A 25,922-nucleotide genomic window follows, 5' to 3' on the forward strand; every position below is an offset into this window, starting at 1 on the left:
CATGCTTTCAAATTGCTAGGTGGGCAGGAGCTGGGGCAAGGAACAGGAGCTCACCCCGTCCTGGAGGCTCGGGGCTCGAACCCAGGCTGTCAGCTTTCCGGTGGACAGGTTCAGCGTTTGTAACCACTGAGCTATCATACCCCTAAGTCTCATGTACTTAATACTAAATCATAGCTTTGTGTTATAAAAGGCCTGGACCAATGGTGAAACGTAAAATTTGTTACTACTGGTTCTGTGGGTGTGGCTTGGTGGGGGAGGGGGTAATGTGACTGGGTGGGTGTGGCCAACTTTTTTTTTTTTTTTTTTACTTTTAAAAGCATTTTTTCTACAACCTTAAGAGGTTGCAGGAAAAAGTGCTTTTAGAAGCCTCTGACGATCAGGCAACTCAGCTGGGATCGCCAGAGGCTTTTAAAGGCATTTTTTTTTCCCAGAACCTCTTCGGCCATAAAATGCTTTTAAAAGCCTCTGATGATCCCAGCTGAGTCACGCAATCATCAGAGGCTTTTTTTTTTTTTTACTTTTAAAAGCATTTTTTTCGGCCGAAGAGGTTGTAGAAAAAATGCTTTTAAAAGTTAAAAAAAAAAAAAAAAAGTCTCTGATGATCGCGCGGCTCAGCTGGGCATGGGGAGGGGGGCAGGGATTTTTACTACCGGTTCTCCGAACCACCCGCCGTCATCACTACCGGATCGGGCGATCCAGTCCGAACCGGGAGCATTTCACCCCTGGCCTGGACCAATGTTTTATTTCAGTGCAACCAATGAAGATTACTTCCCACAGTAAGGGAAGTGCGGACAGGAAATCACAGGCTTGTTACCAGTTGTAAACTATCCAACCAGAACAGCTGCGAGGCCGGTTCAGGACTAGCCTCCACCCATCAGCCTTTCCCCACCTGTATCCCGAGAGAAACCCCAGCAGACTGACCTTTCTTCTTCAAGCTCCTTCCCAAAAAGGATGTTGTCTCTAAGCGTGGAATTTAGAATCCAGGCCTGTTGGGCCACATAAGCAAAGTTGCCATCCACAGCAATGCTGCCTTCCAATAATGTCATCTGAAACAACAGCAACAGGCCTGTCAAAGATACTGCCTTATCAACTAAGGATACTAGCAGTGGTGAAATCCAAATTTTTTTACCACCAGTTCTGTGGGCTTGGCTTGGTGGGCGTGGTATGGCTTGGTGGGTGTCAAGTATTTGCAAGCCATTGGCACATATATCATACAGAACACTAGTGGAGGCAGAAAGTGCCCCCACCCCTATGTGGAGAGGAGGGGCTTACACTGAGTATAAAACCCCCTCTAACCTTTCCACCAAACTCTCTTTTACGTTTGTTCTCCATGAGACATGATCTTTGATAAGGGTAGTCACACACGCTGTGTGCCCCCTATCCTAATGGATATTAAGACAGCCTTTGTATATAGTTAATATATTTTTTTATATGAATAAATACATTTATCACATTTATTCATGCATCTGCCTTTGGACTCTTCTATGCTCCTGGGTGTTTCTACGATCCCAATTTCCACAGTGGGCGTGGCAGGGGAAGGATACCGCAAAATCTCCATTCCCTCCCCACTCCAGGGGAAGGATACTGCAAAATCCCCATTCCCTCCCCACTCCTGGGGGAAGGATATTACAAAATCTCCATTCCCACCCCACTCTGGGGCCAGCCGGTTCTCCGAACTACTCAAAATTTCCGCTACCGGTTCTCCAGAACCTGTCAGAACCTGCTGGATTTCACCCCTGGATACAAGCCTTATCATCAACAAAGGAGAATATTTGTAGCTCAGAGGGCTCCTTGGTGCTCTCTGAGCTAGGTTGTCTTCTTGTTTCATTACCAAACTAATAATGAAGTGCTAAAAAAACATCCACAAGAAAACAACCAAGCTCAGAGAGCACCAAGGACCCCTCAAAGTCTTCTAAATTCCCGCCCCTCCCTCTCAAGACTCTTCTTTCCCTCACCCACCTCCCTCTTCTGAAGATAGGCCAAACTGTCACATCCCGGAAGACATTCTTGCAAAGCCTCATCTTTACAGCCCACTCTAAGCCCAATAAAACAGTGGAGGATTAGATATCTGAGGATAGGTTGTTCCACTGAAGGAGGCCGTCACAAATAAAGCCTATATATTGTCTCCTGCACATGGCCTTCCTTCAAAGAAATGACTGGTGAAGCCCTGTCTCAGCCCAAAGAGCAAGCTTGGAGATGCTCTAAAACTGAGGTCCACCACAGGCCAAGACGACATCCAGTTCCCTGTATATGGTACTATCAGGCACCTCCTCTGCCTGGACAGAGACTTCCCCAATCAAGATGAGGGATAGCAATGGATGAGCCACCTGAGCCTTCGGTTGATGCTCCCACACTTGTGTGAATGACTCGCAAGAAAGCAAGAAGTCATGGCTTGGGACCAGGTTGTTTGAAGGATCAGTTACATCTACTCAACACACCGGAGAGGAGGGCCAGGGTATGTTATGGGTCCCTTCTCTTAAGGAGGTCCATCTAGTGGGACCATGAAGAAAGGCCTTCTCCATGGTGGCTCCCTCCTCGAGGAACGTCATCCCTGTGGAGAGAAGCCTGGCCTCCAACTTGATACTCTTTCAAAAGGCCCCGAAGACACAATTTTGGACCCAAGGGTGATAGGGGAGCAAATCAAGGGGTTGGTTTTATTGTTGTCACCTGGGGGAATGAGACTTTCTTGCATTTTGTTTTGGGTTTTTTATTTCTGTAAAAGACCTGGAGTCACCATGAGGGAGTTGGGAAGCCATATAAGTGTTCTTCATAAATAAAGCCTCTCCTAGAGTAGAGTAGGCGGGCTGGTCACATGCCAGGTGTAACTGTGCACACTAAACCAGTAGAATTTTAAATAATGTTGCTACCAGATGCTGGAAACTGCTGGAAACCCCTTTGCAATCTGGTCTTTACAATTTAAAGGGAAGGTAACTTCTCTGTGCTATCAAGTCTTGGAAGAAGGGAGAATTTCACAACGGAATGCAATCGGTTATGCCTGCCAAACAGCACGGGGGGGGAAAAGCAAACTGATTTGCTGTCCACTTTAACAAAAGGATAACAACAAATCTAAAGTAGATTTTTTTAAAACGTCATTTTCTATCAAGTCCTGAGAACCCAAAAGACACTCCGGTCGCAACGTCTCTTCCTGATTTCGCTGGACAGGAAAATTCAATCCAGAAAAAGATGGTCAATGAGCGTAACATTTTTGTCACAGTCAATGGGACAACAAAAGAAAGAAGAACCAACAATTTAGAAAAAGTAAGTTTTTAAAAGACTAGTGGTATCTCACCTGTCCCAAAATGGCTGAAATGAGTGAGGTTTTCCCACTCCCCACGCTGCCACATATCCCAACAAGTTTCCCCTGGATTGGATCAGCAAAAGGAGAAGAAAAATTAGTGCATGACAAAGCACCACAAGAAAGTAATGCTATTTACCACCCAATTATTTAATAAACATTAAACAAAATCCATTTACTATACGTAATATTAGTGGATGAGGGTATTATTTCCTGCAGCCCTGAGCATAAAGTGTTTTTTTTCCCCCCTCAGATGACCAGCAGCCATTGTCTCTTTGAAAGAAAAAATGCACTAAATGGATAGCAAAATACTGTGGAGATTTCCTCAGTCTTCTTGCCCTCAAGCAAGCTGATTGCCAAAGGAATCGATTTGAACTTTTCCTTTATCAAACTTGTGACTTGAGTTTTTTGAAGTCACGTAGAACAGACATCTTTGCATAAATACATGAAAATGCAGCTGCCGAATAATATCAGAACTAATCTGAGGTAAAATTGTTGCTCCAGCGTATCTCTGCTGCGTGCCCAACGTTCCAGAAGATTATTTATTTCATGTATTTATATGCCGCCCTTCTCCAGGACGACTTAGTTTTTAAGTCCTTCTGGAGAAGGACAAGTTAAAAACATGTACAACAAAATCCCATTTTAAACCAAATTAACTAATAAATAATAAAACCCAGAATCAGAGTCAGCCTATTTGTTTGAACAGCCAAGCCTTGAACAGCCAAGATAAATATTTCATTGTGCTGAAAATAGTTTCACAACAAAAAAAAGGGCAAACTTGTCCTTAGATAACCTAGGATTATGTGTCTCTGCCAGTCTTTCCTTCAGCTGGCAAATAGCTGGCTCTGGTTAGTTTAGGCCATAGTACACGTAGTTCTCGACTTACGACCACAACTGATCGTGAAATTTCTCTTGCTAAGCGAGACAGTTGACAAGTGAGTTTTGCCCCATTTTATGACCTTTCTTGCCACGGTTCTTCAGCAAATCTCTGCAATTAACTTAGGAACACGGTTGTTAAGTGAATCTAGCTTCCGCATGATCCCATCCTAAATATGAGCCAGTTGTCACGCATTGTTGTGGCCCGTCAGCGGCCTGTGCAGCTAGTAGCTGATTCCGACAGCGAGGAGGCTGGTGTGGTGCTGTGCCAGCAGCCTGTGCAGCTGCCACTCGAGTCGGACAGTGAGGAGGCCGGAGAAGATGTGGTGCCAGAGGCGGGGATTCAGCCAGGGCCTTCAGAACCTCCAGAAGCTCCCATAAGTGAAGAGGACGAAGAGGAGGAGCCTCTTCTCGATGCACGGGTGCGCAGAGCTGCCAAAAGGCAGGAGTGGCTCCTCAGAAAGAGGTCTCCTCGAGAATAAGGCTTGGGGCTAATTGGCCACTTCCTTAACCTATTTAAGGAGGAACGCCGACTGAAGCAATTTGCAGGGAACAACTTTGTTCACTTACCTTCGCGTCTTGTCTTGCTTATCTTATCAGCTTCCTGCAAATTGCTTCTGGGCATTCCGCCAACCACAGAAAGTTTTCAGTTATTCTTCTTTGAATTCTTGGCGGCTGTTAATGCAGTTAATTAACAGCCGTTGTTGTAAAACACTGGTTTATTTAGCAAACTAAGGTTTGAACGGACTTTGTATGTGCTGCGTTCTTTGGGGTCCGTAGCTGGGGCAGAACACGCATCTGATTTTTGATCACCTGGCTGTGCAAATGCTGCAATGATTCTAAGTCAGGAAAATGGTGATAAGTCACTTTTTCAGTGCTGCTGTAACTGTGAACAGTCATTAAATGAATAATAGTGTATCATGCAATGCCCACCATTACTTCCAGAGGCATCCATTCATAAACAATCCATTCAAAGGCTGACAATAAGCAATTTAGGCACTAAATAGAAGTCCTTGACAGTTCATTTAGTGACCATTCAAAGTTAAAACAGCACTGAAAAAAGTGGCTTATGACCATTCTTCACACTTACGACCATTGCAGCAACCCCACAATCACATGATCAACATAAGGATGCTTGGCAACTGACTCATATTTATGACGGTTGCAGTGTCCCAGGGTCATTTGATCACTTTTTGTGACCTTCTGACAAGCCAAGTCAATGGGAAAGCCAGATTCATTTAACGACCATGTTACTAACTTAACAACTGCAGCAATTCACTTAACAACTGTGGCAAGAAAGATCGTAAATTGGGGCAAAATTCACTTAACGAATGTTTCTCTTCACAACAAATATTTTGGGTTCAATTGTGGTCGTATGGCAAAGACTACCGGTATGTAACAGTTGTCTATGGCTGCAACTGGCCAGGGAAGGGAAGGAGTCAGCGGGGTCATTCCACCCTTAGCAAGAAGTCCAAGCGAACACAATGTGCTAATGCACTGCAGTGCGTATCAAATGACTCTCGTTACTCTCTGTAAATATGTAGCAGTCAACAGAACGCTATAAATAAAAGAAGAACACAACAACAAAAATCAATTCAAACAGAACCAGAAAAGGAAAACAAAACTGCTCCTCTCAACACAAAACACGTAATTTGGATACAGGTAGTCCTCAAATTACAACCATTTGTTTAGCAACTGTTCAAATTGCAACAGGAAAATTGAAAAATGTGACTTACCACCCGTCCTTGCAATTACGAGCATTGCTAGCATCCCAATGATCACATGAACAAAATTTGAGCCCTTGGCAACCAACATGTTATTTACGACAGGTGGAGCATCCCGCAGTCATGTGATCGACATTTGCGACCTATCCAGGCTTCTGACATGCAAATTGAATTGGGGAAGCCGGATTCACTTAATAACCACAATTCACTTAACTGCAATGATTCGCTTAACAACTGTGACAAAAAACGGTTGTAAAATCTGGCACACCTCAATAACCACCTTGGTTAACAATGGAAATTCTGGCCCCAATTGTGGTTGTAAGTCGAGGACTACCTGCATATACAAATGCCTTTGTAATTTGAATGCAATATCTTAAAATTTCATATCCAACTTGATATTCCGAAGACCTTTGTAGAGGAAGGAATCTATTTTGTTCACATTAAAAAAATGGAAGACAAATGGTTATAAAACAATATTTAAGTATTTGTTTCATTGCTTTGAAATACCAGTGATTTCCTACCGGTCCCCAATGGGTAGGAAATTTCTAGCATTTCTTACAGTTCATAAATCTAGCAGCTAGCAAAACAAATTGGAATTGATCTCTTGCATTATTGATTTGATTTGATTTGATTTGATTTGATTTGATTTGATTTGATTTGATTTGATTTGTATACCACCCTTCTCCAGCAGGACTCAGGGCGGTGAACAGCCGAGATAAAACAGAGCATACAAAATTTAAAAAACAGTTTAAAAGGTAATTAAATAATTTCCGCCCAGAATTTAAAACAACCCAATTTAAAACCAATTTCAAATTAAAACCGAAACGGTTTTTCTCTGGACTGTTGCTTTTTCAACATATCAATAGAAGGAAACGGCATTCCTTAAGTTTATATGACTCCCTTGGGTTAGGGAGAGTCCTAGAATCATCCCACAAGATCCTCCGTGCGGCAACGGTCTGCAGATAGCTTCAGGAGCTGTGCTTCGAAGCAGCTTGTAAGCCGACAGCTGGGGATCGGGGCTGCAATCACTTCGTTGTTGAAAAAGCAGCCATTTTGGGGGGGAGGGTGGAATTAGCACCATGCCACTTCCTAACTGAGAGAGAGAGAGAGAGGAAGGAAGGAAGGAAGGAAGGAAGGAAGGAAGGAAGGAAGGAAGGAAGGAAAGAAAGAAAGAAAGAAAGAAAGAAAGAAAGAAAGAAAGAAAGAAAGAAAGAAAGAAAGAAAGAAAGAAAGAAAGAAAGAAAGAAAGAAAGAGAAAGGTACAGGGAGAGAGAGAGAGAGAGAGAGAGAGAGAGATGGGGAGAGGAGGGAAGTACTTCCTCACCTTCTCAATTTCCAGGTCAATGTTGTAAAGGACCTTCTGCAGCCGGACATTCGCAAGCTGGATGCGCTGGTTCTCCTCCTCGGGGCTCGGGGGGTCATCGCTGTCCACCAAAAGATGGCCCTTTTGCTCAGTGAACACGGTCTGCCGTCCCTCATGTTGCTGCAGCTTCCTCTTGTCTTTCGTGCTCATGGCCGTCTTGCCCTTTTTCATTTTAGGGGTCATCTTGGGTGAGCTCTGGACACTAGCATGGGAGGATTCCCAGGCTAAGGTGGCATTTGTCATCTGTATGGCTGCGTGAGGACTGGCTGGTTTTTTCTTTACCATATGAACCTCTTCCATTAGAAACAAACTCTGATAGGAGTTGTGAGAGAGGTGCAAAGATGAGACACCTGGTCAAGACTGAGGGGGGGACAAAGTCTACGGCACACTCACGCAGCAAAACACATCAGGCTATACAGTGCGAGGAAGCTGAAGAGCAAAAGGTAGCTCATTAGTGAAAACTAACGCCAGATCCTTCAGAAGGATCTGGTTGACCCACGAATGCAGTGGTCCTCAGACAGAGAGACGCAAGACTCATTTGGCAGGTGAGAAAATTTTGTTCGCCAGAAACGCCACCAGCTTAAACGGGTGAGAGCGTTGCTCAACCCAGGTTCAAAAAAAAAAAAAAAAAAAAAAGCTCAATTCTCTGCTGTACAAAAAGCAGGCACTTTTGGACTCGGACTGTGTGTTATCACTGATGACCAAACAGCATCGTAATTAAAACCAGAGCCTCTATGTCACGTTTTCCACTGCATCCGTCTTTCAAAAATATTCTGCAGTATTTGTTCAACAGTTTACACAGAAAAACCAAAATACAGTTTGAGTTAGTTAAACAAGTATTTCCAAAGAGATTTATTTCTTTAATGACTTCCATCCCCTCCCCCCACCACCCCAGAATAATTATGGGACTGGCACTGAAATGATCCACCAATAAGCAAACTATAAGCCTATGTCTTAAGAGATAACATTACTGCTTTTCTCTGAAGGATTCCTCTTTCCAAACCTTCTTTTAACTAAGATTTAGCATCCTGCATATTTCAAAATGATAGTGCTGTTGTCGCCAAGAATAATAAAATTATTCCACTGGCCTAAAGATTTGCTTGCTTGATGGAATTCCTGGGTATTCAAATGACAGACCTAAAAGCAATTTACAGTTCAAAGCATATATACAATGCCTTCATGCAACCTCAGGTAGATACTTCTGCTGAGAACATAGTTCTATGGTGAAAAAAAGTTGGACATTAGCTAGTTTAAGCACAGTAATAGAGGAACTGCAAACATTCAGAAACTGAGAGAGAGAGAGAAAATGAAAATTAAAGAACGCATCTCAGTTGGGCTGCTCTCAATATTTTCCAGGTTACGTTTTGAAATGCACTTTAAAAGTAACTGTGACAAGAATGAAGCCCAACAGCCAGACTAGCTTTCCATCTGAATGAACTATACATGCTAAAATCTTCAGCAATTCACAAGAGTTCTCTTGTAGACAAGCAAATATGGAAAACTTAAAAAAAGAAAAAAAATCACTGCCAAGGAATTTGACACTGTAAGCTATCATAAGACATGCTGTAGGTTGCATTCTATGAGTTTCTGCATGCGTGTGTATCATGCTTATTATCATGCTCTAAATTTATTTAAATCCTGCAATCCTATTCTCTCTTTGACTTGGCAGTCAACGGAATGCAATTAATGACTAACGTTAGCGATGTTAGTATATTATACAGCAAAATGGGCACTTTGGCAAACTTTCATCAAGTAAAATTTCAGGGTGTTTAGCTCATGCTCCTTGTGGTGAGAATAGAGCGATGAAGGTAGCAAGAGATTTAATATGTATTTTAGAATATGCAAAAGGACCCAACCAAGTAGTAAAATACGGCAAGGCAAGGATGACTTACTTTAAATCTATCAGCCGCAACAGAAGCTTCAGACAAGGACTTCACAGAAAACGGGGTGACTTTCAAAGCAAAAGTCATGGAATTGAACACTGTCACCACTGTAAACGCCTGAAACACAGGTGGAAAGAAGCATTTTTGACTGCAGCAGCAATAAGAAGCCCTGTGTAAATCCAAGAATTTGTAGCTAATCAGCAACAGTGACAGCATTCTTTCAGGTTAAAATTACCTGGGCTGCTGTGAGATCATAGCCGAGGATCATATGAACAGAGAAAGTTACCACACTAGCTATTACTACAACGATAGGTGCCACTCCCACAGTGATGCTCTGGAAGTATCCTGCACGCTCCAGAATTTTGTGTTCTTCCTCTCTGATTTCTAGGAAGAGGAGACAAAGTGATTAGCAGAAGATTACCAAGTTAATTACCAAGTTAACTGTGGTTTTGTCATCTGCAGGAACCACACACTTACAGCAGACTAAAATGAAAATGCAAAAGGGAGCATGATTTATACATTTTAAAAGATTGGCCCTCCCTGTCTACAAAAATACAAGCTCAGTTTTATCCTATGATTAGTTATGCAAATGTAATAACAGTAGAAAAGCCAAAGAAATCTCGATGAGGATTCTGTCATCCAGGTAGAATTGTCTGAAAGTTGAGTCATGGCAACTGGATTCATTTTCTTGTTGGTTTGAGATGTTTCACTGCCCGTCCAAGAAGTAAAACTTCTCAAACCAACAAGAAAATACTGGTAGTCCTTCGCTTACAACAGTTCATTTAGTGACTGTTCAGAGTTGCAACGGCACTGAAAAAAGTGACTTATGACCATTTTTCACATTTTCACACTTTTTCATGACCATTGCAGCATCCCCATAATCACGTGATTAAAAAAAAAAGGAGGCAACTGGCTCATATTTCTGACGGTTGCAGAATCCATGGGTCACATGATCACATTTTGTAACAAGCAAAGTCAAAAGGGAAGCCAGATTCACAGCCCTGTTGCTAACTTAGCAACTGCAGTGATTCACTTAACGGTGGCAAGAAAGGTCATAAAATGGGGCAAAATCCAATAACTATCATGCTTAGCCACAAAAATTTTGGGGTCAATTGTGGTCATAAGCCTTGGTAGTACAGTGGTCTAAAGCACCCTGTTATTAAGACCAGCTGCCTGCAATTACTGCAGGTTCGAATCTCGCCAGGCTCAAGGTTGACTCAGCCTTCCATCCTTTCTAAGGTAGGTGAAATGAGGACCCAGTTTGTGGGGGCAAAAAGCTGACTTTGTATAAATATACAAAAGGATGAAGGCTATTGCTTAGCGCATTGTAAGCCGCCCTGAGTCTCCGGAGAAGGGCGGCATATAAATCAATTTTTTTAAAAAAAATAATAAGTCAAGGACTACCTGTATGTCCAGTTGCCATAACTCAACTTTTAGACAATTCTACCTAGATGACTTGAGAATCTTCATTGACATATTGCCAAGCACTTTGGGGAAGAAACCATGAAGTTGGTGAAAAAACATTCCTAAGAATTTTAGGAGCTGGCGCATTGCAAGAATTCTCTGCCTACTCAAGATTCCCCTAACCAACTTGTTGAGACAGAAGAAGCTACTTGGATGGCCAGCAAAACATCTCAAACCAGCCAGAAAATAAGTCCAGTTGCCATGACTCAACTTTCACACAAACAAATCTCCCTTGTGCATACCCAGTATTTGCAGTAGCAGCAGCAACTTTTACATGCCATTTCACTGTTCAAAGAGGAAGCAAAAGAAAGACTTGTGGATGAGACAGTAAAGAAATAATTAAAAACTCACTTTGAACGGTCTGCGAGAAGGCTTTCACCCAAGCATACATTTTGATGAATTTAATATAGTTAAGCACTTCATTCATTTTCTGGACCCGTTCATCAGTTACAGCCACACATTTCCTTCTGAAATAAGCTGTAAAGCGGGATGCAAACATCTGGAATCGAAAGAAAGATAGTATCAGCATAACAGAAGGTGCAGACTCCTTCAGCCAACACTCCGCTAAACAACTAATTCCCACAACACTGTCAAACCATTTATTAAGACTGTATTACTATTATTCTTCTCATCCTTCCTATTACCTATCTCTTCCCAGTTATGACTATAACCATGTTGCTTGTATTTTTACGATTTATATTGCTATTTGTTTCCTAGTATGATTTGATTGCTTATTAGTAACTATGACTATTTGATTGCTTATTAGTAATTATGACTATCACTAAGTGTTGTTTCTTATGATTCTTGATGAACGTATTTTTTTTTAATTTTTTTTCCTTTTATGTACACTGAGAGCATATGCACCAAAGACAAATTCTTTGTGTGTCCAATCACACTTGGCCAATAAAGAACTCAAAAGCATCATCTATCGAATGAATTAGCTAATAGCTTAGAACGGTGTTTCTCATCCACATTCTCAACCACAATAATTTTTGTATGGACTTCAACTCCCAGAATTCCTCAGCCAGCATCCTAGTTAAGGAAGTTTGAAATATTCAAATATTTCATATACCGTATTTTTCGGAGTATAAAATGCACTGTCCCGTCCCCCCCACTCCAAAAGAGGGTGGAAATGTTGATGTATCTTATACACCAAATACAGCCATTTTTGGCCTTCCGAAGCTCCACCTCGCTCATCCCATTTTTGCAAAAAAATGGGCCCATTTTTCGCAAAAACGCGGCACGCAGAGGGTTTGGAAGGCCTGCAGAGTGCTCTTGGGGGCTGGGGAGGGCAAAAATGTTTTGTTTTTTTTTCTTACTTACTTCTTCAAACTCTTGGTGCGTCTTATACACTGGTGCGTCTTATAGTCCGAAAAATACAGTATTCACAATATATTAGCCCCTGTTTCAATACTCAACAGAGTTGCAATCCAATAGTGATTTGGCTTTTAAGCGGATAGTTTTTTACTCACCATTGCGGGATAGAAGAGGATGAAAACAGCTGAACCTAGGAAGCCTGTTGGTCCAAGAATTACAACGTTGTAAACCATGCCAAGAATGGCAATGATAGGACCTCCAGCCAACAAGCTACCCACAGCTGCAGCTTCGAACATTCGCTGGCCATCATTGGAACACATATTTATGAGCTGCAATATACACAGTGCAAATCAGAAATGATCAAGGGCACAGGACAGAAAGCAATCATAGATTTGCTGTCATCTCTGTTGTTTTGACTGAACAGATACAGGAAAGAGAAGCAGTGTACAGGTAGTCCTCAACTTACAACCACAACTGAGCCCAAAATTTATCTTGTTAAGCGAGACAGTCGGCAAGTGAATTTTGCCCCATTTTACCACCTTTCTTGCCATGACTCACTGCAGTTGTTAAATTAGAGACACAGCTGTTAAGTGAATCTGGCTTCCCTCTTGACTTTGCTTGTCAGAAGTTTGCAAAAGGTGATCACATGACCCCAGGACACTGCAACCGACATAAATAGGAGCCAGTTGCCAAGCGTCCAAATTTTGATCATGTGGCCATGAGGATGTTGCAATGGTCGTGAGTGTGAAAAATGGTCATAAGCCACTTTTTTCAGTGTTGTAACTTCGAACGGTCATTAAACGAACTGTTGTAGGTCAAGGACTATCTGTATGCCGTTTTATTTGTATATGGCCCCTTGAGAGCTAATATGCAATGGAAAGATAGGGTGTCAATTTAACCATTGATAAAATGAGACCCACTGTCAGGAGCATTCATTGGGTTTAAAACACAGAAGTCTCTATCATTGCTACTGAAGGAAATGAATAATAAGGTTACTCTTTTATAAAAGTGTTTTAATGTATTAAAAAGCTGTGATGTCCTTACTGTTGGAAACTGACCACAAATTGTAATTAGTAGAGACAACGTGTTATGACTTGCTAAAAGCTCCCTTGGAGACAGGAACCTACGCCTTGGGCAAAACCACTATCAGTAAAAGTAAACATGATAAGATTAGTTGTTGTTAGGCAGCAAATGTCAAGATGACCCTTTAAAGTGTAAAACAACTTGAAGAATGACTTAGGAAAATAAAGGGGAGTTGGGAGGGATTCTTAGGCATGGCGTGCATTGTGTAGGAGTATAAAATGTGTATCTTGAAAACTGCTTTTTGCGCTCTTTGAACTCAAGGGTCTAAGAGGCCGCGCTTGCAACCGCTTTTTATTTCTCTTCATTTTATCTCCAATAAACCTTTGATTTTGTGAACCAGACTTGTTTATGAATTGTGAGGATTAAAATATCTGGGTCTTGTATCTCACACTACTTTTAATAGAAGAATCATGTCAACTAATGACCAAAACTCTAAAGCTCTCTACATGGGGCTCCCCTTGAGGAGCACCCGGAGGCTCCAACTGGTCCAGAATGCGGCCGCGGGGTGATTACGGGAGCGACATGGCGCTCCCATATAACACCTCTCCTACGCAAGCTGCACTGGCTCCCGGTGGTCTTTCAGGTGCACTTCAAGGTGTTGGTTCTCACCTTTAAAGCGCTCCATGGCTTAGGGCCAGGGTATTTACAAGACCGCCTTCTGCTACTGATAACCTCCCACTGGCCAATACGCTCTCACAGAGAGGGCCTCCTCAGGGTGCCGTCGGTCAAGCAATGTCGGCTGGCGGCCGTCAGGGGGAGAGCCTTTTCTGTGGGGGCACCCGCCCTCTGGAATGAGCTTCCTCCCGGAATACAACTGATCCCGGATCTCCGGACTTTCCGTAAGGCCCTGAAGACGTTTTTATTTCAGCAAGCCGGCCTAGCCTAATTAGGTTTTTTATGGGTTAGTTTTTAATTGTATAGCTTTGGGGTTTTAAATTGGGGGCCGATTGATTTAATTTATTTTAGCTATCTTAACTTTTATATTGTATGTATTTTAATTTCGGCTGTTCACCGCCCTGAGTCCCGAGGGGGAGAAGGGCGGTATATAAATTCAAATATGAATAAATAAATAAATAAATAAATAAATAAATAAATAAATAAATAAATAAATAAATCTAAATTGGCACTAGATAAGGGTCAATGGAATTCACAGGGGTCTGAATTTAAGTCTTTGGTGGCAACGCAATAACTCCAAAATGATGACACCTTTAATCCTGCCTTCCAGTTCAGCCCATCCTTCTCCTACATCCACCACCATTTCAACTTACCTCACCCAAAGATTTCTCCTTGATATTTTTCAGTCTGAGTATTTTCTTGAAAACCATTGTAAGGATAGCTCCACGCAGCCTGACCCCAGTGCGATAGTTTAAAGCCCACGTTAACGCCAAAGACCAGGAACGCACTACTTCTGTTATTAAGAGGCCCAAAATTAACAACAGGCTGTATTGTAGGTTGGGTTCCATTTGCTGAGTGTATTCAAGAAGATGTTTCACCATAAACGCCTACAGGGAGAAAGGCAATACTGCATGAGCATCCTAGCGTGTCAGGGGCACCATTCAATTTTTTTTATGTTAAGTTAGAAAAAAGGAGCTATTTGACTTTCAGGTTGGAATTTTTATCATTAATCAGAAGATTTCCGAGAGGTAGGAACAGCAGGTATTAACAGCCTGCTGAATCTCCAAAAGGGAATCAAATTTATCAGGCAATGCGCAATAATTTGAAATCTCCCAATTCTTTACGCTGCCCCATTAACTGCTCCTTCATACATTGTCTAACTTAACATAAACCTTAGAGTTAGCTGAAACAATTCATCATCGCTGTCAATTTTATAATGTGTACTTTATGAAAAAACTGAGCATATTACAAACATAACACCTTTTTATTCTTTCTTTCAAACGTGCTTATTTGAGAAAAAGGAACAAATGTACCTACAGTTGAACTGGGGAAGAGTGTGAGAAGGACATTTTGCAAAACATTCCTGAAAATTAAACATCAGCAGTTTAAAAGTAAAGAAAAGGACAAGCAGAAAAAGAAAAATCAAATTAGGCGATACCAATTTTAAGAAATAAAAAAACCCACCAGCCCTCAACCCTCATTCCCCCCTCCCACCTCAGCCTCCCTCCTTTTAAAGACAAAAACAATTTTACCTCAGGAATCACAATTTCAAACCACCACCTGCAAAAAGAGAAAAACAGCTCCCAAGCCACAAACCCTCCATTCATGTGCATTGGCCAAAAGGACAGTACAGTCCATTACGACTCAGATTCATGAGCAATATTAAGTACTAATAAATGGGAAGCAGGAAACTTTTTATTTGCAAAAAAACCCAGTAGCATCTTATGAAAAGTGAGTAGTAGCATGTCACAAACACTGTACAAAAGAAAAGAAAGGTACGGTGGAAGAACGTACAATCGGCATGCACAACAAAAGATTACACAAGGCCTGAATCCAACTCGAGCTTCCAACACAAAATCGAGCTCACATTTTGCAAAGACACAAAAAAACTAAATATTACAAGAAAAAGCAGGACCAGTGTTTGTTCACAAAGTCCAGGGAAGAGGGAAACATTGGAGGAGTTGATGATCTCCAAGGCCAGATGTGTTTCCTCCTTTTGGTTTAACACGGCTTTGCTAGGTGGAAGATTTTTCAGCTGGGCATTTCCAACAATAAAGACATCTACACATTCCGGAGCTTAAGGTTCTTTAATCAAAGGCAAGAAGGACCGTCGCCCACCAGAAAAATACGAAAGGATGGAGACGCTTGGGGTGGATTTCCGGAGTCTGTAGGAAGTCCCCATGGCTACAACTGGCTTTGCAAATCAATGTTCTGGACAATAATGGGTGCGAGCCCAGGCTTCTCAAGCAAGGAGCAGAAGCTCAGGATCAAGTTAAAAAGTGAAGGCAAGGACCACAAACAAGTCCCACAGTGGCCGATTCTGAATTTCCAACTGAGAACTTTCTCGGTAGGATTCCTCCCCCGAGTTTTCACGTGCACATGTCAACAGCCGGACGTCCATCATGTGCCAAAAGAGGTCCAAAAAAGGACAAAACAAGCAAAAAAATAAAATAAAAAGGACCTCAAGCAAATCTCTGATCACAGTACAGGAGGCTCAGATTCCACGGTCACACTATGCCAGCTTGTTCCTCCGTTGCTTGACTTTACTTTCTCTCCATGCGAGACACAACTGGCTATTTTGTATGGTCGATGCTATTTAGCAACAAGATAGTCGGCTTCTGGTCCGGGATCCAATCCATCAACTGAAATCAAGTCACTGGCAGCGTGAATAACCTTTTGGTGCTCTACTTTCATAACCTATGACCCCACATGCTGACAAGGGCTGCCAATGTTTTCTCACAAACCCACTTGATACAGGAAGAAATAGAGATAATATTTGCACACTCTCTTCTACCATAATAACTAGAAAGTAAGAGATTTCCAGGGAAGGACAACAAGGTGGCTTAAGGGTTTTTTTTGCTTTGTTTTGTTATAGATGAAAAAAAAAAAGTAGTGGCAGAAAGATTAAAAGGGAAAAAGAAACAATATATGCAATCTTAAAAACATTGTTCTGGTTAAAATCATGAAGAGAACAACTGGCATATTGTTTCCATTTAAAAACATACAGTATCCCCAAGTTAGCAGAAGCGTAGGAAATTCTCCCTGAAAACTACTCCTGAAATTATTCATGAAAACTACGTATTAATGGTAGTAGCTGCCCTAAGCTAGCCTGGCTGTTGTAAACATTCCCACAAATAAACATCACCTTACCTTCCATCTTGGCGTTTTGGATTCTGCCCAGCTTGACTGTCTCATTCTGATCGCAGAATACAGCCATCCTGGAAATTCTAAAGAACAGCTTCTGTCATTGGCTCCACTACAGAGAAAACTCTCCCCGATTCACATCCAGCCTTTTAGAGCCGAAAACAAGCTGCGGCTGGAATGAACTTGGGAAGAGTGGGAGGCTTGCCTTAAATGGCTCTCCCCACCAGTCCCCCCCACCCCCAGCCCACTTCCCCCATTCCACAATGCCCTCTGCAAAAGAGACCTTGGAGCATCCTTCACTCAATGCTTTTCAACGATAAATTCAGTGTCCCATGGAAGCCAAGGCAAGGTTTGAAAAAGGTTGCCCTGCTTGACCTGTTCAGCAAATCTATGGGGGTGTCTCCTTTTTTCTTTTTCTTTTTTAATGAACCTCATGCTGATTCTTAAAAAAAAAAAAAATCTAAGTTGCCTCGGTAGGTTGTAGGGCAAACCAGATAGCAGACAAGAAGTTCCTGAAGCTACTTTACTTAAAAAAGGGGACAGAATGTTTTGCAAGTCTGGCTACACAAGGAGCTTATGAATAACGGCACTTTGGGCTTTAGGCATTATTAACACCAAGGATTTCAAGAACCTCACTAGAACTACAGGTTTTTGGACCTTCAGGTGTGAATGGTGGTTTGGGGGGAAAAAAACCCACCCTAAAAAATTAATTTTTATTTATGAATGCAGAGGTAAGTCAAATTTCTTCTTTGATTCATTCCACATGCATCCAGTGGAGGATGCATACAAATAACTGCACGTATCCCAATTCAGGACAGACTGCCTGCTACTTCTTCCTTCTTGTCCTGTGTTTCAGATGGGTTGAAACTGTGCAAAACAAAGATGACAATTCAGTTGCCCGCTCACTCTCTCTGCTAGGCATTAAGGGAGCATCCACGGGGCTCTGTAGTGAAACAATGACAGAAGCTCTTCTTGGGGGAACTGGTTCTGTTAAAACCTCATTCTTATTAATAGCATATCCAGTGAAACGGCTCGTGAGAGCTTTCATTCCCATTACAACAACAGTAACAAAGACTGAGAAACACAATTTACTTCCTTCTTAAATAAGAAATGCAAGCAAACGTTTCAGATTTAAGGATGGGATAGGATTGGGTGTTTTTTTTTTTTTAAGAGACAGAAGACAATACTGTTTCAACATTAACCTCAGCTGTACTTACCCACAGCACTGAACCTTCCCGTTTATCAGCAAACTGAAATGTGTACTACAAAGCAATAACACTGCTCCTACTCCTCAAGGGAAATTTGTAGAGAATAGATTTAGTCAAGATGTCAAAGAGTAAATTTGGCACAGCAGGTGCAACAAACAGGCGAAAAGAAAATGCTGTGAATATGAAGACCTAGGTTACACGCTCTTCCTCATCAACCAACATTGCTAGAAGCAGATCTAATCATGCCACTGGTACCTGCCCAACTGTGTTTTCACACGTTGAACAATGCTAGCTCTATAAACTCCTACGAACCCTGGTTCCTAAGGACCTTAAAACGTAACGTGTCACCACCATTCAGTTCCACTTCTTCGAAAGAGAGAGCCAAACAAATAACATGACTTTATTCATAGATAACTGTAGATTTAGCCCAGGAAAGTTCTTTGCCCTCCCCTCTCCAGCTATAGCCACTGAAAACAAGCAATAAAACTTTAGGCCACACAAAAAGCAATAAAAAGAGAGAAAGGGGCAGAAGGGAGGGAGGGAAAGAGAAGTAGAATGGGAGGGAGGGAGGAAGGGAGGGAGGGAGGAAGGGAGGAAGGGAGGAAGGAAGGAAGGAAGGAAGGAAGGAAGGAAGGAAGGAAGGAAGGAAGGAAGGAAAGGAGGGCTTGAAAGTCTTAGGATTCCTGCAGCTGGAAGACCTATTTCTTCTCTGCAAGCTGCAAGGCATGTTTCTAACTAATCACAACATCTAGGAAATTCTCTGCGATGTAACCTGAACACATTAGCACTGGCTGCAGGATAGAGGCCAGTCTGGATGCAAGATAAAGGATGGATTGTACTTACTGGTCCACTGAAGCCGGCAAGTTGTGTGATCATTAAACACGCAATGGAAATGATGAGCCTAGTGCGACAGAAGTTCCAGATGACTTTACAAAGGGAGGCATCGTCTGGCCCACACTCGTGTACCTCTTGGTGCCAAAGTCTTTCCAATCTGGAAGAACATAAAACCACGTATTTTATTTATTTTATTGGTTCGATTTATATGCCACCCTTCTCCGGAGACTCAGGGCAGCTTACAATGCATTAAGCAATAGCCTTCATATTTTTGTATATACCTGCTTAGTAGGGCTTTCGGGGGGGCCCCCCAAGCGGTGTTCTTTTTTTATACAAAGTCAGCTTATTGCCCCCCACAATCAGGGTGCTCATTTTACCTACCTCGGAAGGATGGAAGGCTGAGTCAACCTTGAGCCTGGTGAGATTCGAACTCGCAGTAATTGCAGGCAGCTGGCAGCTAAGTGCTACTTTAACAGCACTTTAGTCCGCTGCGCCACCAAGGCTCCTTGGTGGCACATACAGTACATCCAAGCAATCTACCTACCTACCTAGAGGCCAGGAAATATGCATTTTCCTTGCTGTAATTTTCTGAGTATAAGACACACTTTTCCCCCCACTAAAAGAGGGTGGAAATGTTGGTGCGTTTTATACACCGGTGTGTCTTATAGTCCAAAAAAAAACAGTATTTTTAAAAAATCAAATATTATTTTTTTAAAAAGAGGATTACCTTTTTCTAAGAATAAGGTGTTTTAATAATATTAATATATGTACTATTATTAATAGTACTTAATACTATTGGCTCCCGCGTGAGGCAATCTGCGCTGTGATTGGTTGCTGTGGGTGTGGAGGGGAGTTTCTCTTTTTTCCTGCCTTTTTTCTTGTGTGTGCTCTGTATGCTGTTTGCAATTTACCTCATGATGCTCCTATTTGCCTGACTATCTTGTCTGCTGCAAATAGAGATGCTGAATATATTTATTGATATAAAACCACAAGTTCGTGTCAGCATCACTGACATCATTTGGACACCTGCTGCATAATTTCCCTGACAATTAACCTGGACCAAGTCTAGTCATAGACTACCTGTATACATCCACTGTTGTGCAAGAAACCCCTTGACAAATATCTTAACATAACACAAATGGTTAAATTTAATAGCTGGAGCAGTGGGATTGGGACACAGTAAAAAAAAATAAAAAATAGCCCAATTCCTTCTGTTTGCCCCCCCTTGCTTTAGTTATGAAAATAAAAATGATCTATGCTGGATGTTATCCTGTGGTCTTTAGCAGAACCCAGAAACAGAATTGAAAAAATGGGATATAAATGCCTCATTCCTTCAACCCAGGGGTGAAATGTAAAATTTGTTACTACCGGTTCTTTGGCCGTGGCTTGGTAATGTGACTGGGTGGGCGTAGCCAACTTTTTTTTTTTTTTACTTTTAAAACCATTTTTTCTACAACCTCTTCAGCCGAAGAGGTTGTTAAAAAAATGCTTTTAAAAGCCTCTGACGATCAGGCAACTCAGCTGGGATCGTCAGAGCCTTTTAAAAGCATTTTTCTACAATCTCTTCCACTGAAGAGGTTGTAAAAAAAAGGCTTTTAAAAGCCTCTGACGATCCCAGCTGAGCCTCGCGATCATCAGAGGCTTTTTTTTTTACTTTTAAAAGCATTTTTTCAGCCGAAGGGGTTGTAGAAAAAATGCTTTTAAAAATTAAAAAAAAGCCTCTGATGATTGCGCAACTCAGCTGGGCATGGGGGGGGGGCAGGGATGTTTGCTACCGGTTCTCCCAACCACCCACCACCATTGCTACCGGATCAGGTGATCCTTTCCAAACCAGGAGCATTTCACCCTTGCTTCAACCTTATTTTTACTACCTAGCAGTATTCTAATTTCTTGATGTTAAGGCAGGGGATTGAGAGTTCATCCCGTGCCTTTCTGCTCAAGAGAGATCATGGGATGACTGGAAAATAAGCTTTAAATGCAGGAAAAATGGGGGGAAGAAAAAAAAATCAAACAAGAGCTGGTTTGGAACAGGTGCAAATGGTGCTGCCATCTCTATTTCAACCCTAAGGCTTGAAATTCCAAACCTGTCTTTAAAGCTTAACTATTAATCGGATTAGGGATGCGAACGTGCCAAAGGAATAAACAAACCAAGGACTGCAGAGTTTAATCTAGGAAGACTAGTTCTTTAAGAGACTATTGTGGCATGTTAATTTCCAACTTTACTTTCAATTACACAACAACAGGTAATCCTTACAACCATCATTGAGCCTGGCAGTTATGGCCTTGAAGGTTGTAAAGCAGGTCACTCATGTGACTGACCTCATTTTATGGCCTTTTCTTGCAGCAGCAGCAACAAACCCATTGTCCTGTTTGCCTGAATATTTGTTTGATGTAAAATATATTTATTTATATACAACTACAAGTTCGTGTCAGCGTCTCTGACTTCCATTTGGGCACCTGCTGCGCAATTTCCCTGACAAGGAAGATATATCGGTAGTCCTCGACTTATAACCACAACTGAGCCCCAAATGTCTGTTGCTAAGCAAGACAGGGGTTAAGCGAATTTTGCCCCGTTTGACAACCTTCCTTGCCACAGTTGTTAAGGGAATCCCTGCAATCGTTAAGTTAGTGACACGGTTGTTAAGTGAATCTGGCTTCCCCATGGACTTTGCTTGTCAGATGGTTGCAAAAGGGGATCACATGGCCCCAGGACACTGCAACCGTCATAAATATGAATCAGTTGCCAAGCATCTGAATTTTGATCACATGACCATGGGGATGCTGCAACAGTCATAAGGGTGAAAAAACGGTCTTGTCGCTTTTTTCAATGCCATTGTGACTTCGGTCATTATTTGAATGGTTGTAAATCGAGGACTACCTGTAAGGGTGTATGGAGAAGGGAGAGCGAAGAAGGGAAGGGAGGTAGATTGCAACAGAGAAACACAAGCCTCATTGTAAGAGAAGAACCAGTTCTAGGTGTAAATATACATATTCATTGTTATAAAGCAGTAAGGGTTTAAATCAGTTATTTTAAAAAAAACATGTTCTGGGAAGGGGAAATTTTTTTTTTGGCTAAACAGCATGAAAGGAGCATTTGCGACAGGATGTTGGTTAATTTAGGAATGACTATTTACAAAGAAGTAGGGATGCAGTGGCTCAGTGGCTAAGATGCTGAGCTTGTCAATTGAAAGGTCGGCAGTTCAAGGTCGACATTTGTTAAGTGAGCTTTGCTCTATTTTAGATCTTTTTCGCCACCGTCGTTAAGTGAATCACTGCAGCTGTTAAGTTAGTAACAGGGTTCTTAAGTGAATCTGGCTTCCCCATTGACTTTGCTTGTCACAAGGTCGCAAAAGGAGATCACATGACCCCGGACGACTGCAACCATCGTAAATATGAGCCAGTTGCCAAGTATCTGAATTTGGATCATGTGATCATGGAAATGCTGTGACCATCATAAGTGTGAAAAACAGCCATAAGTCACTTTTTTCAGTGCCGTTATAACTTTGAACAGTCACTAAACAAACTATTGTAAGTAGAGGACTACCAGTATTTTTGGAAGGAGTGCCTGGAGTGGAAGGAAGAGGCAGATACAGTTAGCGTTGATCAAATCCTTACTAAGGAACATATATGTCGCGGATGTTAAACCTAAGAAAACGACAACATGGATTAAGAAAGCAACAGGAGACGCTGGTCAGGCTCAGTGAGATCAGGGAGAAGGTGCACCTTGTCAGAATATTCATGACTGGGAAGACATGGTAACAAGGTCAGCCAATGAATAGGCATGGCAACAGATCAGCCAATGGGAGCTGAAACAGTTTGGAGTCTGGGCGTGGCTCAGCTCTGAGTCTGTGCAGAGAATTGAAACTGAAACTGAAACTAAGTCTGTGCATGCTGTCTGCTCTGCTGAAATGAAACTAACTGTTCTCTCCTGCCTTGTGTTCTGCCTGTAACTTTTACCACATTACCACTTTTACCACTTTTTACCACATTGAAGAATCAACTATTGGTACTGTAAATACTTCATCTGTTATTATGTATATAAATGAGTTTTAATTGGGCCAAATTTATATATCCTTTAATTGTTTTTTAATATTTGTCCTGCATGTTTTTTGATTTTGGCTGTACACCGCCCTGAGTCCTCAGGGAGAAGGGCGGTATAGAAATTCAATAATAAATAAATAAATGAATAAATGAATCCAGTTGAATCAGTTATCTGTGTGTGCTCCTGGATTTGATTTTTGCAAGAAACTCTGATACACCTTTTGAATGCAGGTGTGCAGACAAGTAAAAAAGATCTTGACACCCTGGAAAAAAGGAAACCTGCATGCCAACTGCCCAGATTTATGAAGGGGAAAATGGAATTTAATTATGGGAGTTCCCGTATACAAGTCTCTGAGCTGGTATAAAGTGGTCCTTGGGGGAAGAGGTTAATTGGTAGCATTGCAAGCATTCCATTACCTTCTACAGTTCACCTCCGAAGACTCGTGAGTCGACAAAGGCCACACGTCTTGAATCAGCAGTTCTCCTTTCTTGTAGGCTAGTCTTGCCAAAGGAGAAAGCCAAGAAAATGTCATATAGGAAAATAAACCAGCATTGTCAATTGGGTGCCGGTGCCTAAAAGAATAGGAAGAAAGAGAAAACATTAAAGGCAGAAATATGCATTTTGTTATAGCAGATGTCCGAGATAAAACTATATCAATGTTTCTCAACCATGGCGACTTTTAAGATGTGTGGCCTTCAACTCCCAGAATTCCCCCCGTCAAGGTTGAGAAACACTGGTGGGCAGGCAGTCCTCCATTTACAACAGTTCACTGAGTGACAATTCGAAGTTACAACAGCATTGAAAAAAAGTGACTTATGACCATTTTCCACACTTATGATTGTGGTAACATCCCCATGGTCACGGGATTTACATTTGGATTGCTTGACAATTGGCTCACATTTATGATGGTTGCAATGTCCTGGGGTCATGTGATCACCTTTCGCGACCTTCCGACAAGCAAAGTCCTTGACTTACGACCACATTTTTTTTTGCCTGACGTTGTTGTGGCCCCGCCCTCTGAGCCTATCCCATCAGAGGAAGAAAGCTCCGAGCATGAGGAAGAGGAGTCAGCCAGGCCTCCCTCTCCAGGCCCCTCCTCTCTGGCACTGTCTCAGGAGCCGGCCGAGGGAGAGGAGATTAGCCGGGAGACAGGTGTCTCGGATGAGAGTGAAGGAGAGACGTCATTCCTGGACGCACGCCAACAAAGGCGCGATAAACGATTACAGCAGCTCAGGAGGCGTGCTAGGGATTAGAACTGAGTCACTGGACCACACCCCAGAGACTATATAATAGAGGGTGGTGGCCAGTGATCCCTGTGACGAACAAAAACAAACCCTGGATAGTCACTAGAGCCTCGACCGAAGCTGCCGAGAGGAATATTGTTTCTGTTGGACTCTTGTACGCTGAGTATATTATCTTTCTGTTTCTGTGGCAATAAAAGCACTTGGCAGACGGTGTGTATATCGCTGCCAAGTTGAAGATAAAGACCTGGGTGTGTGCCAAGTGCTTCCTTAACCCTCGGCTGGCTGTGTTTGTGTGTGTGTGTGGACGGGGACAGATCAGACGTTTCTTTTGCTAAGCGAGACAATTGTTTCAGTGCCGTTTTAAGTTTGAACGGTCGCTAAAATCAATTGTTGTAATTTGAGGACTGCCTGTATTTTGAAATAAAATTTCTGTTGTTTTCCCACAGACCTCCATTCAGCTAGGCATTCTTGGTTAAAAACCAGCTGCCTCTTACAGCTCACTTAAAGAAAGCCATACTTGGAAGTAGTCCGGATGGGTTTCATCAGATTGAGGCCATAGTGATATTTCCCTTTGGGATGCTCTTCATCCAGCACTCGTAGGTGAGAATCTGCGGAGCTCTCCAAAGGAAGACCTTCCACCCGGGCGGCTGTTTCCAAGGCATCTTGGCAATCCACCTGCTTGAGAGAGAGAAAGTGCAGAGTTAAACCTCAGGTATTATTACTGAAAAAGCTGGCTATGTCCCCAAGATTTTATTTGAAACTGTTCTGATTCAGCCTTAGCAGAAACAATAAACAGACTCCTTGCCCACCCCCACCCCCAAAAAAACCCTCTTTATTTACTGTATTTTTCGGAGTATAAGACGCACCGGAGTATAAGACGCACCTACCTTTTTTGGTGAGGAAAAGAAGAAAAAGAAATCTCCCTCTGCCTCTGAGCAATTTTGCCTCCTTACAGCAAACAGCCTGCTTTACTTTCAGTTTCGTTTTCTGCATAGCTTGATTAGCACAAGGAAAAAAAATCTGCTCCAGTAATTTACCTCCTTGCAGCAAGCAGCAGAGCCCCGTGCAAAACAGCTGAGAGCTAATCAGCTTAGAGTCGGGAGGCCGATCCAATCAACTTGTGCTAATTAGGCTGTGCTGAACCTGAAAGGAGCTGTTTTTTCTTGCTGTTTGCTTGCAAGGAGGTAACTGCTGTGAGGCAGAGGCCAAAGGGTGGGGGCCAGTGGGTGGGCAGGGCTACATGCGGTGTATAAGACGCACCTAAATTTTCACCCCCTTTTAGAGGGGAAAAAGATGCGTCTTATACTCCGAAAAATACGGTAGCTCCTGTGAATTAATGACATTCACACACCGAAAAGTCCAGGCAATAATCCTTCAAAGGGTTAACTGCAGTAAGCAGCCTTATCAGTTCCTTGAGATAATTGCCAGGCCCAGCTGCAAGGCTGTAAATTAAGTTCTGGCAAGCAGTCTCTGAGGCATGAACTACAAAAGAAATCCAAATGGTTGTCTCCTGCAACCACCCCTCCCTTTTCCTTCTATTTATTCCCCAGCCAGGGAGGGGCATTCAGTGTCGTCGGTTGTTCTCCTCTCCTAACAGTTCTACACATGCGTGCATCTGCAACAGGCCCCAGCTATTCTTCCTCCCCACTTATGTCCGTCTCCGAAGGCAGCTGGGAAATGTTGGACACAGAGCATCCATCAGAGCCCTCCCCAGACTCCAGGACTGGCCCAAGTTCCTCCCCAACCTCCTCATCGTCCGAGTCTGCCAACAGCTCCGCTGGCAGCTGGCGGGCCACAACAGAATCCTAAAAAGCACAAGGAATTCAGATC

The 25,922-nt window shown here is 42.4% G+C and overlaps 1 protein-coding gene across 4 annotated transcripts in view; it reads right to left on the minus strand.

Moving 5' to 3' along the window:
- ABCC5 (ATP binding cassette subfamily C member 5) overlaps window positions 1-25,922 on the minus strand; it is an 85,855-nt gene that overhangs the window by 35,687 nt on the left and 24,246 nt on the right. Inside the window, exons 3-13 of one of the 4 annotated variants that reach the window (XM_070946117.1) lie at window positions 24,610-24,767; window positions 23,265-23,420; window positions 18,816-18,963; window positions 14,274-14,507; window positions 12,078-12,251; window positions 10,957-11,104; window positions 9,377-9,525; window positions 9,151-9,258; window positions 7,220-7,570; window positions 3,290-3,361; window positions 922-1,046 (exon numbers count right to left, since the gene is read on the minus strand). In XM_070946117.1, coding sequence (XP_070802218.1) covers window positions 922-1,046; window positions 3,290-3,361; window positions 7,220-7,570; window positions 9,151-9,258; window positions 9,377-9,525; window positions 10,957-11,104; window positions 12,078-12,251; window positions 14,274-14,507; window positions 18,816-18,963; window positions 23,265-23,420; window positions 24,610-24,767 — 1,823 coding nt within the window. Of the gene's footprint in view, window positions 1-921; window positions 1,047-3,289; window positions 3,362-7,219; window positions 7,571-9,150; window positions 9,259-9,376; window positions 9,526-10,956; window positions 11,105-12,077; window positions 12,252-14,273; window positions 14,508-14,933; window positions 15,002-18,089; window positions 18,964-23,264; window positions 23,421-24,609; window positions 24,771-25,922 lie in introns of those variants that run through there. The other 3 variants (XM_070946118.1, XM_070946119.1, XM_070946120.1) reach the window with 3 other exon arrangements.

This window comes from Pituophis catenifer, unplaced genomic scaffold, assembly GCF_029215685.1.
Source record: "Pituophis catenifer annectens isolate HBS135680 unplaced genomic scaffold, rPitCat1.0.hap2 SCAF_6, whole genome shotgun sequence".
NCBI classification, from domain to species: domain Eukaryota; kingdom Metazoa; phylum Chordata; class Lepidosauria; order Squamata; family Colubridae; genus Pituophis; species Pituophis catenifer.